Raw genomic sequence first — 13,056 nt, forward strand, 5'->3', positions numbered from 1 at the left:
TAAAAAAAAAAAAAAAAAAAAAAAAAACATTAGAGGGGTTGGTTTTACTAAACTGGAAACGATCAGAGCAGAGACCGTGTGTCAATTGTAAAATAAAAGAATTCCAAAAGTGTTTTTTACAATACTTGGCCTTTCTTTTATTTCCTCCTCTTTCATTGATGTTGTTTAATGAAATCTGCCACTTTTAACTCTTTTCCCAATAAACACATGAACCACAGCGCTTTTGATTGCACACACACCCACATCAAACGCAATAAATTGGAAGTTTATCACCTCCTTCAGGCAAGCAGACAGCAGTTGACTATTATTTGTCATGCTCTGCCACATAAACAAGCTTTTGATAGCGATGGACTGACTGTGACCCGCCTCAAGAGCATATATAAACCAAATAACATCACAACAATCACAAATACGCAACGATACAAAAATCACATGAAGTGTTCTGGAAATACTGATGTGTTTGTCTTGAATTCCTCATATCTTGAATAATGACCTAAACAGAATCACTGATTGAATAACAGGCTTGTTGGCTTGTACTTACCACTGCAGTGGCCACATCAGCTCCGAGAGACGCCCAACTCAATATCAGAGTCAAAACACCGCAGACCATCATCCTGCACACACACCACAAATAATACAATAAACAACTGTGACCCGGGACCACAAAACCAGGCATAAGGGTCAATTTTTTTTTAAATTGAGATTTATACATCATGTGAGGCTGAATAAATAGCTTTCATCAATTGATGTATGGTTTGTTAGTATAGGACAATATTTGGCAGAAATACAACTATTTAAAAATCTGGAATCTGAGGGTCAAAAAAAAAAGAAAAAAAGTTTTCATATATTTATGGTATAAAATTTACAAAATATCTTCATGGAACGTGACTTTTTCTTAATATCCTAATGATTTTTGGCATAAAAGAAAAATCAATATTTTTGACCCATACAATGTATTTTTGGCTATTGCTACAAATTTACCCGTGCTACTTAAGACTGGTTTTGTGGTCCAGGGTCACAATTATGCTACTGTGTTGGGTTGCTAATGTCAGATTTGGTTTCTGAAGTGAAACTAGTTGAGAAAAGCCTTACAGTACAACAAAACCTAAAAATGTAAAAACAGGTTTCATTTTTGGGCTGAAATATGATATTGTTTACATGAGATTCAACCATGCATAATCCTTACACAGTTTGTGCTTTATGTTTGTAATGTACTTGTGAGCAAGGGTAGACAGTACCCAACAGAGCTTATTTTACAGATTTTGTCCCCATGAATCTTTATAAACGAAGGGTTTGTACCATATACACCATCACTGATCTCAGTTAGGATCTCTCTGAAATTAGACTGCAGAACAATTCCTTTACTTTATACTGAACATGACAGCAAGCTTTCCATATTCAGAAATCCACTGTGCTACTAAATGACACACTTTCTACTTAGGAAATTCTATGCAGTAAAATCCAGCTGATAAATTAAACAATTACTCACGCCAAAGATATTGGTTTCCCTTTTTAATTTATCATTTGGATGAGAACAGTAATGAAAAACATTCTGTTCTTTTCACGTGTATTAAAGACAATCCTTTGAGAATGAGTAGAACATTTTATTTGCAGTTCTTTTCTCTTTGATCTTTCTTCTAATTAACTTCTTTCTATTCAATCTTATGTCATAACATTTTAAAGGGGGTCATATCATACATTTTTTATTATTGTTTTTCTTCTCTGAGATAAAGTTTCTCTTCAAATATAGGCCATTTTTCATACCCGATCTGACCCTTAAAGGAGAAGTCCACTTTCAGAACAACAATTTACAAAAAAAATTACTCACTCTCTTATCCAAGATGTTCATGTCTTTCTGTCTTCAGTTGTGAAGAAATTATGGTTTTTGAGGAAAGCATTTCAGGATTTTTCTCCATATAATGGACTTCATTTGTGCCCCGATTTTAAACCTCCAAAATGTAGTTTAAATGCAGCTTTAAAGGGCTCTAAACGATCCCAGCCAAGAGTGAAGGGTCTTATGTAATGAAACAATCTGTCATTTATTTTAGAAAATAAAAATTTGTTTACTTTTTAAGCATAAAAGCTTGTGTAGCACAGGCTCTGGGATGCGCGTTCACGACGCTACGTACTACTGAATCACATTGAAAGGTCACACGGAACTACAGACCCAGTGTTTACAAAGCGAAAGTGCAAAGACTATGGAAGTGCAAGTAAGTTGAACACTGTTTACAAACCAAAAGGTACAACAATGTCAGATGATTCTGAAGTTGTAGGAGAAAATGAGATGGAGTTTTTCGGCATACTCTACCTTTTTGAGTACACAGACGATGACCTTAGACGAGATTCGTAGCGTCGTGAACGCGCATCCCAGAGTCTGTGCTACACAAGCTTTAGTGCTTAAAAAGTATACAAATTTTTAATTATTCGAAAGAAATGACAGATCGTTTCGCTAGATAAGACCCTTCTTCCTCGGCTGGGATCGTTTAGAGCCCTTTGAACCTGCATTTAAACTACAATTTGGAAGTTCAAAATCGGGGCACCAATGAAATTTTAGGGTTCTGTGAGAAGCTACTCAAACAAAGATCTTTCTTTGTACATCTTTGTCTTTAATTCCAGTATTCACCATCTCATGGTAACCCAATGTAACAACATGTTTGTACTCACGTAGTGAGCAGCCAGCGGGATTGTTTGGCCAGGCCCAGACAAGCAGCGAGACAGATGATCAGATCCAAGATCAGTATCAGGAGGTATGTTAACCACCTTCAGAATAAAAAAAAAAAACATAGCAGATGAAGACTTTTATAAGAAGTTAATGAATAAACATTAAATGACATGTTCGGAGATGCTGGCGAGGAATTCACACAATATATTGCCAAGTTTAGTAATTGTTAATCAGGAAATGTGTGAAAAATAAACAGGATAAGAAGCAGGAGTTTGTGCAAGAAAAATGACAAACGAAATCTCTTTAATTTCTCAGCTGTTTCACACAGATCTGCTTCTCTTTTTCACTTGGGAAAAACAATCCCAGTATCTTAAATGCATCTCCTCTAGAATTTCAGAAATATTTTAACAGCAACTGTTCTCAAATCTGACAGAATACCATGGAAAATATATATAAACAAAAATATGAAACATTTCTCTTATCACATCAGATTCTCTAAAGACCAAAATAGCATCAGAACAATGCTATCCACATTCATTTTATACTCATCTTTCATGTCAAGAATTGTTCCATGTGTCATTTTTATTTCTCCTCACGAATTTTAGGTTGCATTTTAAGTTACATACTTAAGTAAAACATGACTGAGCTACAAAAGCGCAATCCCTAAGATATAAAATCATCTTGTTAGCGTGTGTGTTCTGCCTAGGCCACTCTAGAGAGCTCTTCGTCTCTGGAAATAATTCATAATAGATGAACAACTTCTATAGGTATTAATATTTCATATGCTGAAACCCTGTCAGAGGGGAATAGATGAACGTGTCTCTTCTTATAAACTGCGCGCCGACACATGCACACCCACATTCACATTATCGCTATCACATACCAGCTATATTAATATGCTTCCTATCAAAGTTGAACTTTTCTGGCAACCTAAGCTAAAGAACTGTGACATCATCACTTATCAACCTGTCATCTGCAATGTGGAAAGATGGCGGGAATAAAAATGCAGTACTGGCGGATGTTTTGATGGATGACCAGCGGTGAAGCTGAGGCAGTAAATAACATGTGATCTATAGTGTCTAACACAAGGAAATGGCTTTAAATGCAGTTATAAAACAGACTGTACACATATGTAGTCAAGCATTAGCAGCTGATGGACTACCATGGCGCTTCACTCAACCAAACTTAGGAGAGTATGAAAAGTCAAGGATGCAATTTCATGCTTGTGCCTGCTACAAAACAAGAGTAGAAAATAAACCTGCATTGCACAGAAAATGTGTTGCAGGAGAGGCACATTATGGAAGCTCTCATCATTACCTGTAATACTCCACGTATGCTGTCTGATCAGCTATGGCGGCCAGGTCTACTTTCGCCTTTTCCCAATCTGGAAGCCCAAGTAGCTGCTTAATGATGTTGTCTGACATCTGTTGCATAAACTGCAGTGTCTGCACAAAGTCTCCCCGTGCGGCAAAGATCTCGCCCAGTCGAGACAAGTGCTCGTTTAGGCCACTCTGCATGCCTCCCACAGTACCAGTTACCTGTGAGAGAACAACACTGTTAGGGCACACAGAAATACTTTTTTATAATGACATGCTCTACCATTAAAAATTTACAACAATTTCAAATGTTGCTGTAAATGATAAGAAATATTTCTTGAGCATCAAATCAGCATATTAAAATGATTTCTGAAGGATCATGTCACACTGAACACTGGAGTAATGATGCCGAAAATTCAAAATGCAAATCACAGAAATAAATTACATTTTAAAATATATTCAAAGAGAAAACAGTTATTTTAATCTGCAACAATATTTCACAATATTATAGTTTTTGATTAAATATATGCAGCCTTGGTGAGCAAAACAGACTTCTTCCAAACTATTTCAGGTTGTGTACTTTAGTTTTCAATATTGAAAACATTAAAACCATTTTTTAATAGTCAATTTAAAATATAAGCAATTAAAAAGCTTTTAGAGTTCATACTGTTGATTTAAAATCACTAAATCTGTTTATCTGGCTGACAAGCACGTTAAATGCAGAATAAATAAGAACACAAAGATGCATGATGTCCTTCTTAACATAACCTCTTATTCAATATCCTTTCAAAAGGTACTAATATGAACACTTCAGGTGCTAATATGTACTTTTAAGGCAGCAATATGCAACCTCTAGATGTAGGTAAGGTACAAAATGTAACTTTTTGAAGAGGAACAAATGACAACTTTGGTACTGCCTTTTCTAAAAGTGTAGCGAAGTGAAAAAGCCAAATTAGGTATGTGAGAAAGTACTGCATGTGCTCTAAAAAGAGCTGTTCTCTGTCTGAACGGCCACAAATACAGTGCCTTGCGAAAGTATTTATACCCCTTCATTTTTTAATGTTTTGTTGTGTTGCAGGCTTATGTTAAAATGCTTTAAATTACTTTTTTGTTCCACATCAATCTACACTCTGACAAAGCACAAAAAAAGATTTTGAACAATTTTGCAAATTCATTAGAAATAAGAAAACTGAAACGATTCCATTGCATAAGTGTTCATTACCTTTTCTGGGACACATGAAAATGAGCTCAGTAGCATTCATATTGCTTGTAGATGTTACTATACTTCAAATGGAGTTAACCTGTGGCAAATTACTTGAATGAGTAAGATATGGAAAGGCACACATCTCTCAATAAAAGGTCTAACAGCTGAAAACGCATAGCGGAGCAAAAACCAAGCCCTGAGATCAAAAGAACTTCCTGTAGAGCTCAAACAATCTGCTACATTGAAGGTTCACAGAAGCATGTAGCCTCCATTATCCATAATGGAAGAATGTTGGAACAACTGAGACACTTCCTAGAGGTGGCCTCTTGGCCAAACTGAGCATTCGATGGACAAGGGTCTTGGTTAGACTTGTGACCAAGAAGCTGATGGTCACTCTATTTGAGCTCTATGATTATATATGCAGATGGGAGAAACCTACGGAAGGACAAACAACACTCCACTGATCTGGGCTTTATGGCTGTGTGAACAAACTCAATACTCCTCGGTAAAGACGAAAGCCCACTTGGAATTGCAACAAAGCACCTAAAGAACTCTAAGATTGTGAGAAACAAGATTCTCTGGTCTAATGAACCAGAGGAGGAAACCAGGCACTGCTCATCACCTGCAGAGTATCATCCCAACAGTAAAGTGTGGTAATAGTAGCCTTATACTCGTCAGAGGAAAAGGAAAGCTCCAAAAAATTGAGATAGCCTTAATTAAAACCCAGACCAGAGCATTCAATACCTCAGACTGCGCAGAAGGTTTACCTTCCAACAGGACGATGACCCAAAGCAAATAGCAGGAGTGGCTTATAGACAACACTTGAGTCCTTAAGTGACCCAGCCACAGCCTGGACTTCGAAAACAATCAAACATTTCTGGAGAAACCTAAAAATGTCTACCAGCCCCCATCCAAGTTGACAAAGCTTGAGAGGTGAAGAGGTGAGGTGAAGAATGGCAGATAACTGCCAAATGCAGATGCACAAAACTTGTCGCATCATACTCAAAAAGATTTGAGACTGTAAAGATGCTTTAAGTAAGTACTGAGTTTAGGGTATGAATACTTATGCAATGTACTTATTTCAGTATTTTATTTTTAATAAATTAGCACAAATCTGTTTTGTGCTTTGTCATTATGGTGTATGGAGTGTAGATTAATGTGGGAAAAAAATAATTTAAAGCAGTTTAACATAAGGCTGCAAAATAAAATGTGAAAAAAATGAAGGGGTATGAATACTTTTGCACTATATCTAGCTGGTTTGTAACCAGATTTATGTTCCCTCATCCCTTCTAATAGACCCACCAAAAAGCTTCATTAAATAGAGTGTGTTGTTAGAAAAAAAATAGATGAGACGAGGCCAGATGGGTGCATGCACATGCAACATATTTACAGTTCAATAAAAACGAAAAACAGCAAAATCAGGGGATTCCCAGGCAAATGTTCTACATCCTGAAATCAAATACTCATGGCCCAGACTCAATTCCCAGCAGTTTCCTTTAGGTTATGACATCACTACTCAAGAGCGAAGTGATCTCATACCCAAAGCTGTGAGAAACTCAATTCCACATTGATTATCTAGTTCGACCGGATTTGTTTTTCATAAGATCTTTGACCTCAAAACAGCACTGCATTCTCCTGATTCCTTTCACGAAACGCAAAAGACCTGATGTTTTTCAGTTCTGAGGGTTAGAAACATTTTGTATGTTTCTTGGGAATAGCAAGGATTATTGTGTGGCCGCGACTGTGAAAACCTCCTCGGTAGGGTTTAATATCTCATCTGAACGTAATCCAATAATCCAGCTAATGAACAAACGCTAGACATCCGAGCTGTGTTTCTTAAGCCACAACTGTAATGCATATGAGGAAGTGGTTAAGATACGAGACTGAGATTTTTCTCCCAGCGCTGCGGCTCTAATTGATTGTCTCTGGTTTCTGTAGGCGCAGAGCTTCTGCAATTAAATTTGAATGGGAGAGCTGAAGCGTGAAATGGAACACAAGCACTAAGTGGTGCTGCCTGCTCTATATCCAGATATGATTTTATATTTCTCCATTAAAATCGTGGGGGGGGAACGTAAGACAAAAATGAGAAAAGAGAGAGATTACAAATAGGGAATGATGACCTTACTGCTTACAGGTCTTCTAATAACGGCTGTGGGAATGTCTGGGGATTTGCTGGTAGAACTAGTTCAGAGGTTCTCAATATAGTTACTGAGAACCAGAAATGAACATATAAGGACCAACATGCAACAAAGACTGTGAGGAAGTAGTAAGATAAAGATCAGATGTAACTGGTGGGGTAAAACTTGAGCTTGAGAGAGTTCACAACCTGACACTGAAAGGAAAAATCAATCTGAGGAACTCAGCACAACAATCAAATTCACTTTGTCTTCAAATTCACCTTCGACGAACGTTTGATTAACTGCCTCAAGGGTGATGGATAAACAGCTCCCAGCTCTGCAAGTCGTTATTACTTTCTATCAATTTTCTCTCGCGGTTAATTGATGTGTGAGAAGAATATCAGGAGGATTGTGGGACTTCTTTTCCTGAGAGAGAATTTTTGGGTTGTTTGAAATGGTAAGAATCCCACAACTTTTTCACCAACCATTGGCAAAAACTTTCAAAACTCTGCAGAACATGCATTTCCTGCACCATTAACACATTTCAAATGTTCCACCCTATTAAATACAGTCTAAATATGAGAATGTTGGCAGTCGTTTGCACATTGCAAGTCGATAAAGAAAACAAGCAGAAAGGACAAGAGAGAGTGAGACGAAAAAACATTCTTGTTAACAATTCTACTAACAGTTTAGTATCCAAGATAGTAAATTAACATTCACCTATGACTCAGTTCTGTCCTGAATGGTCAGGAGGGGATAGTGAAGGGCCGGGGGCCGACAACAGTTTCAATATAGAGCATTGAAGTGACTTATACTCCTGCACCTGGAGCCCAGCCTGAACGAGAGCTCATTCAACCTTCATTCCACAGATTGAAAATAAAGGTAGTCTATAAATCACAACCCTTTCAAACAGACTCTGCCTTCAAACTATTTTCCTCCAGGTTTTCTTGAGCGAGACATTCCGTAGCCTTTTGCCTAAACTGAAATGTCCACAAATGTGACACTTTAATCTATGCTGTCAAACATTTCACTGACTACTTCTCACTCAAAACCTAAACTCTGGATAAAGTTACACTCAATGAAAACACGGTTATGGTTAAGCAGCTGGCTTGGGTCCAGAAAATGCCGCATTCTGGTCAAAGCGCTCAAGAAAGTGACCTTCGCAAGCTGAGAGGACGGTACAAAACGACCCAGTGCTCTGCATCATGTCACACCGTGCAGAGAACAGAGTATTTATAGAACAACAGAGCTCTGGGTTGGCATTCTGTAATATTGTATTACCCAAATAAAAATCCTGAAAATATAATTTGCTTTTCCTGTACTGACTACAAAACAATTGGACATCTCTAGAATTATTACCTAGGAAATAAATAGTTACATTTAACAAAGCATGCTATTCCATCATATGGGGTTAGTTGTCACAATGACCATGTTGTTTATTGACATTAATTAAAATTAATAATAACTGAAAAGAATAACATATAAAAGTGTATACAACATAAAAGACATGTAATAACTTGCCCCAAAATGAATCTACAGCATTATTCTTCTCATGTAACTCAAACCAAATAATTTATGTCATTGTTAATCCCTAGGTGCCTCTGTGAACACAAAACAGATCTGCACAGGAAGCCACACAGTTCATTTGCAAGCACAGAGGGGGTGTTGAGAGGAGGTGAACAAGAGACCTTATGGCCCAGAACCAATAAAACTAAGCAGTCACCGCTCAACACTCCTGCAAAAAACAAAACAAAAAGTCCTGTTACTCCTTCTCTTGACTCCTTTGAAAATGCAGCTCAGTGCTTTCAAACAAAAAGAGTGTGTGCGCATGCGTGTGCATGTGAGAGAGAGAAAGAACGAGCATCTGTGTGCAGTGGATGCCAAATTAAATCATTGTTTTCAGGCGGGCAGAGCCATTGAAGAGCCTCAATCAGGAAGTCAAAGATTTCCACAACTGACTTCATCAAAGCCTTTGTCGTAGGGTTCATGGCTAATTATAGGCATTGCATGCTGGGTTTTTCAGACAGTGGGCACTTTGTACCATTTGAAGGACCTGGTCTCTAAGGAGCAATTCAAGAATGGAGGGTCTCTTCTACTTGATGGCAGGCTTAGATAAATGTATTGATGATTCTTGAAGCTAGCTGACATTAATCTGAGGTCATGACCTAAAAACCAAAAACATCTCTAGTCCTTCTGAGTACCATTACATCATTTTTTCACAACAATGTGCTCTGAGGCAGACTGCTAATGAAAATTATAGATGATTCCCCCCCCCCAAAAGTGCAGTTCCTAGGTCAGTTATGCCTTTTGGCTTGTGATGACTCAGAGTGTGTGTTGAGGGAATCAAGTTGACCTCAGATAAGTGTGTGCCTCATAATTCAGAGTGAGACAGAAACAGACGCATTAATCTCCATTAGTGCAGATGGGGAGTTAATCCTCAACTCCTCAACAGTGTAAGCGGGCAGATGCTCAGAGCACCTTCAGTTTCCGATCAGTTCAGAAACACAGCATAAATGCTTCCCTGAAGGCTCGTACAACAGGTGTAAGTGAGCTGAACAGCTGTGGATTACTGATCTGTAGCTTGCAAGATGTTTGCACTGAAATTTTTACACAATTTTTTAAGATCTATATGGAAGTGAATATATTTGTCATCAGCCAGTAAATATATGGGAATAAATATAAGGATAGGTTTGGGTTGATGATGCAATCACTAGAGTTGATGATAATGTCTAGTGGACCTCGAACTGACAGTATCTGAGACTGATGACTGTTCTACCAACAGGTGTGACTCTTAAATTGGCCTCATCATACAACACCTTATAATAGCAGCTGTATGTGTGGAGAGACAGATGGGTTGATTGATAGATCGATAGAAAGACAGAGTGATGGAGTGAAAGATACAGAAAGATGGATGGATGGATGGAAGGGCAAATGAACAACAGAATTAACAGATGGATGGACAAAACAATGATTGGTATGGACAGATAGACAGAACAAAGGACTGGAAGGATGGATGGACGGACAGATGAAAAAAAACGCTATACAGAGCAGTGAATGGACAGACAGGATGGATGGATGGTTGGACAGATGGACAAACGGACTGACTGAATGATGGACAAATAGACGGAGTGAATGATGGACAAATGGACGGACTGAATGATGAATGGATGGATGGAAGGAAGGACGGATGAACAACAGAACGCTAGACCGATGGACAAAATGAAAATTGGTATGGTTGGACAGACAGAACGATGCACGGACAGACAGGATGGATGGATGGAAGGCTGTATGGATAGATGGACGGACTGAATGATGGATGGACAGACTGAATGATGGATGAATGGACTGAATGATGGATGGATAGATGGATGAATGAATGATAGATGGATGGATGGACGAAATGTTGGATGGATGGATGGATGGATGGATGGAAGGAAAGACAGATAAACAGACTGCTAGACAGAACAATGCAGGGACAGACAGGATGGACGGAGGTGTGGATGGAAGGATGGACGGATGAACAACAGAAGGCTAGATGGATAGATGGACATATGAATTGATAAATAAATGGAGGGAAGGGCGGACTGAATGATGATGGATGGATGAATGATGGATGGATGGATGGACAAACAGAGCGATGGAATGGATGGATGGATGGATTGATGGACAGATAGAGCGATGGAACAGATGGATAGATGGATGGATGGACAGACAGCGATGGAACAGATGGATGGATGAATTGATGGAACAGATGGATGGAGTGGATGGATGGACAGATGGACGGACGGACGGATAGGCAGACAAACAGAACATAGAAAGGATGAATGGGGAGCATTTTTCCCTTTATTGTGATAGGATGGGAAGAAAAGTGGGAGAGAGAGAGGGGACAGGATCGGGAAAGGTCCTCGAGTTGGGATTAAATACGGGACACCTGAAGCGCAATGACGCTGTATGTCGGCACTCCGCCCACAAGGCTATCGGCACCGACAAAGACGGATAAAGAGAATGACAGATGGAACGACAGATAGATAGACAGAGAGATAGATAGACAGATAGATAGACAGAGAGATAGATAGACAGATAGATAGACAGTTAGACATAGACAGATAGATAGATAGATAGATAGATAGATAGATAGACAGACAGATAGATAGATAGATAGATAGATCTTTCAGTCCACCATGCAATAGCTAAAACTCACAACCAGAGGCATGAAAGACCCTACCAAGTGCATGAAATTGGTGCGTGAAGCAGGATTAAAGCGTCTTAGTGTCACTGTCAGCTCTACGCATTTGAATCAGAAAACGGAGACGGATATAAATAGGTCTGGCTGAAGATACATGAATTAGGTTTTATTCATGCCCCAGCCTTCAGGGCCTTGAAAGGGACAATGGCGAGAAGGAAAAAGAGGCCTTCATAACTGCACAAACATAAAAGGCTGTAAAAACCAATTTGAGGTATTTTCTCCAACCACTCCATATCACAGGAACACACTAGAGTGTGTGCGTGTTTTCTAACACACACAGATATAACCCTTGTCGTTCCCATCTTTCGAGATAGACTGAGCGGTTACATGTTGCTGCATATATCTTCAGTGGTGTCCTTGCTATTGCAAAGGGATGTCGGAAAATCAATCATGCACTCAGTGGGGAACCCATGAAATTTTAGCAGCGCTGATTGGCAGAAAAAAGGGTTTAACAGGAGCAAGCAAATGAACTGGATATAAGGACCATCTGGCTGAGGTTTGGTTGGAAGGAACGCTTCTGCAGAACTATTTGTGGGGAGGAAAAAGAGATGATGTTAGACTTTAGAGGGGGTGAATTTGCTTGGCAGACGTCAGAGAGACTATTGGGACATTTCAGCTGAAAATCAGTCAAGACTAAAGTTGGTCAGGGAGTCAAAAACAGTCTCAGTGTGCTATTTATAATCAGCGCTGCTATTTTTGTACTTACCAAACTGTCCACTCCCGCCAGCGTGTGATTGGCATTATAGAGAGAATAGGTCAGCTGGTACACCCCATCATTTGTTTCACTGTTTCCATAGAAACCAACTCCCACGGCAACACTGAAAAGTCACAAGGTGAAAAGTTACAATTAGTTCACACATTGTAATCATCAGGCCCTCATGGAATATGCACATGCAGAAATCTGCAAAGGGATTTCCAGAGATCTGGAACACCTGTCATTCACAAAGTTTTACACATCCCTCCCTCCTTGCATGGTTTTATTAACTATGTCGGCTGTTTTTAATCATGCTTTTAGCTACCACTAAGCATGCACATTTTCTTTTACCATATTTAAAATCAAAAATCACTGTCGAACAATATGAAAAAAATAGCAAACAACAAATGCAGCACTGCAAATATTGTAATAGTAATATTTTACGTTATGATAAACATTTTGAATTAACTTTATATTTTCAGTTGAAGTAATTTATGCAGTTATGTCAATATTATTTTTTTTTTACGTTTCTATATTGTTTTAATTCACATTTATTTCAGTTTTAGTAATTTAAGCAATTTATCTTCAAGGCAACATTTCTCATTTTTGTTTAAGTTTAGATTTTCATGTTTTTCAACTAATATTTTTATTTTATTTTATTTTATTACAGCTTTATTTCAGCTACCAAAAAAAGATTTTTAATTGTTTCAGCTGACAACAACAACACTATTACGAATTCAAGTTGTCAACTGGGACAAACTGAAGCCAGTTGCCGAGTAAGCCATGTCAGAAAATGCTTCCTGGGCTCAAATAAACA

At 38.4% G+C, this 13,056-nt stretch overlaps 1 protein-coding gene across 1 annotated transcript in view; it reads right to left on the bottom strand.

Annotated features, from left to right (window-relative positions):
* Positions 1–41: 41 nt before the first annotated feature.
* Positions 42–13,056, bottom strand: part of ttyh2 (tweety family member 2) — a 48,093-nt gene continuing 35,078 nt past the window's right edge. Inside the window, exons 3-6 of the mRNA XM_051124801.1 lie at positions 12,252–12,363; positions 3,980–4,200; positions 2,665–2,760; positions 42–614 (exon numbers count right to left, since the gene is read on the bottom strand). Of these exons, the coding sequence (XP_050980758.1) occupies positions 494–614; positions 2,665–2,760; positions 3,980–4,200; positions 12,252–12,363 (550 nt within the window). The 3' untranslated portion in view covers positions 42–493. The remainder of the gene's footprint in view (positions 615–2,664; positions 2,761–3,979; positions 4,201–12,251; positions 12,364–13,056) is intronic.

Source organism: Labeo rohita, chromosome 12 (genome assembly GCF_022985175.1).
Source record: "Labeo rohita strain BAU-BD-2019 chromosome 12, IGBB_LRoh.1.0, whole genome shotgun sequence".
NCBI lineage: Eukaryota > Metazoa > Chordata > Actinopteri > Cypriniformes > Cyprinidae > Labeo > Labeo rohita.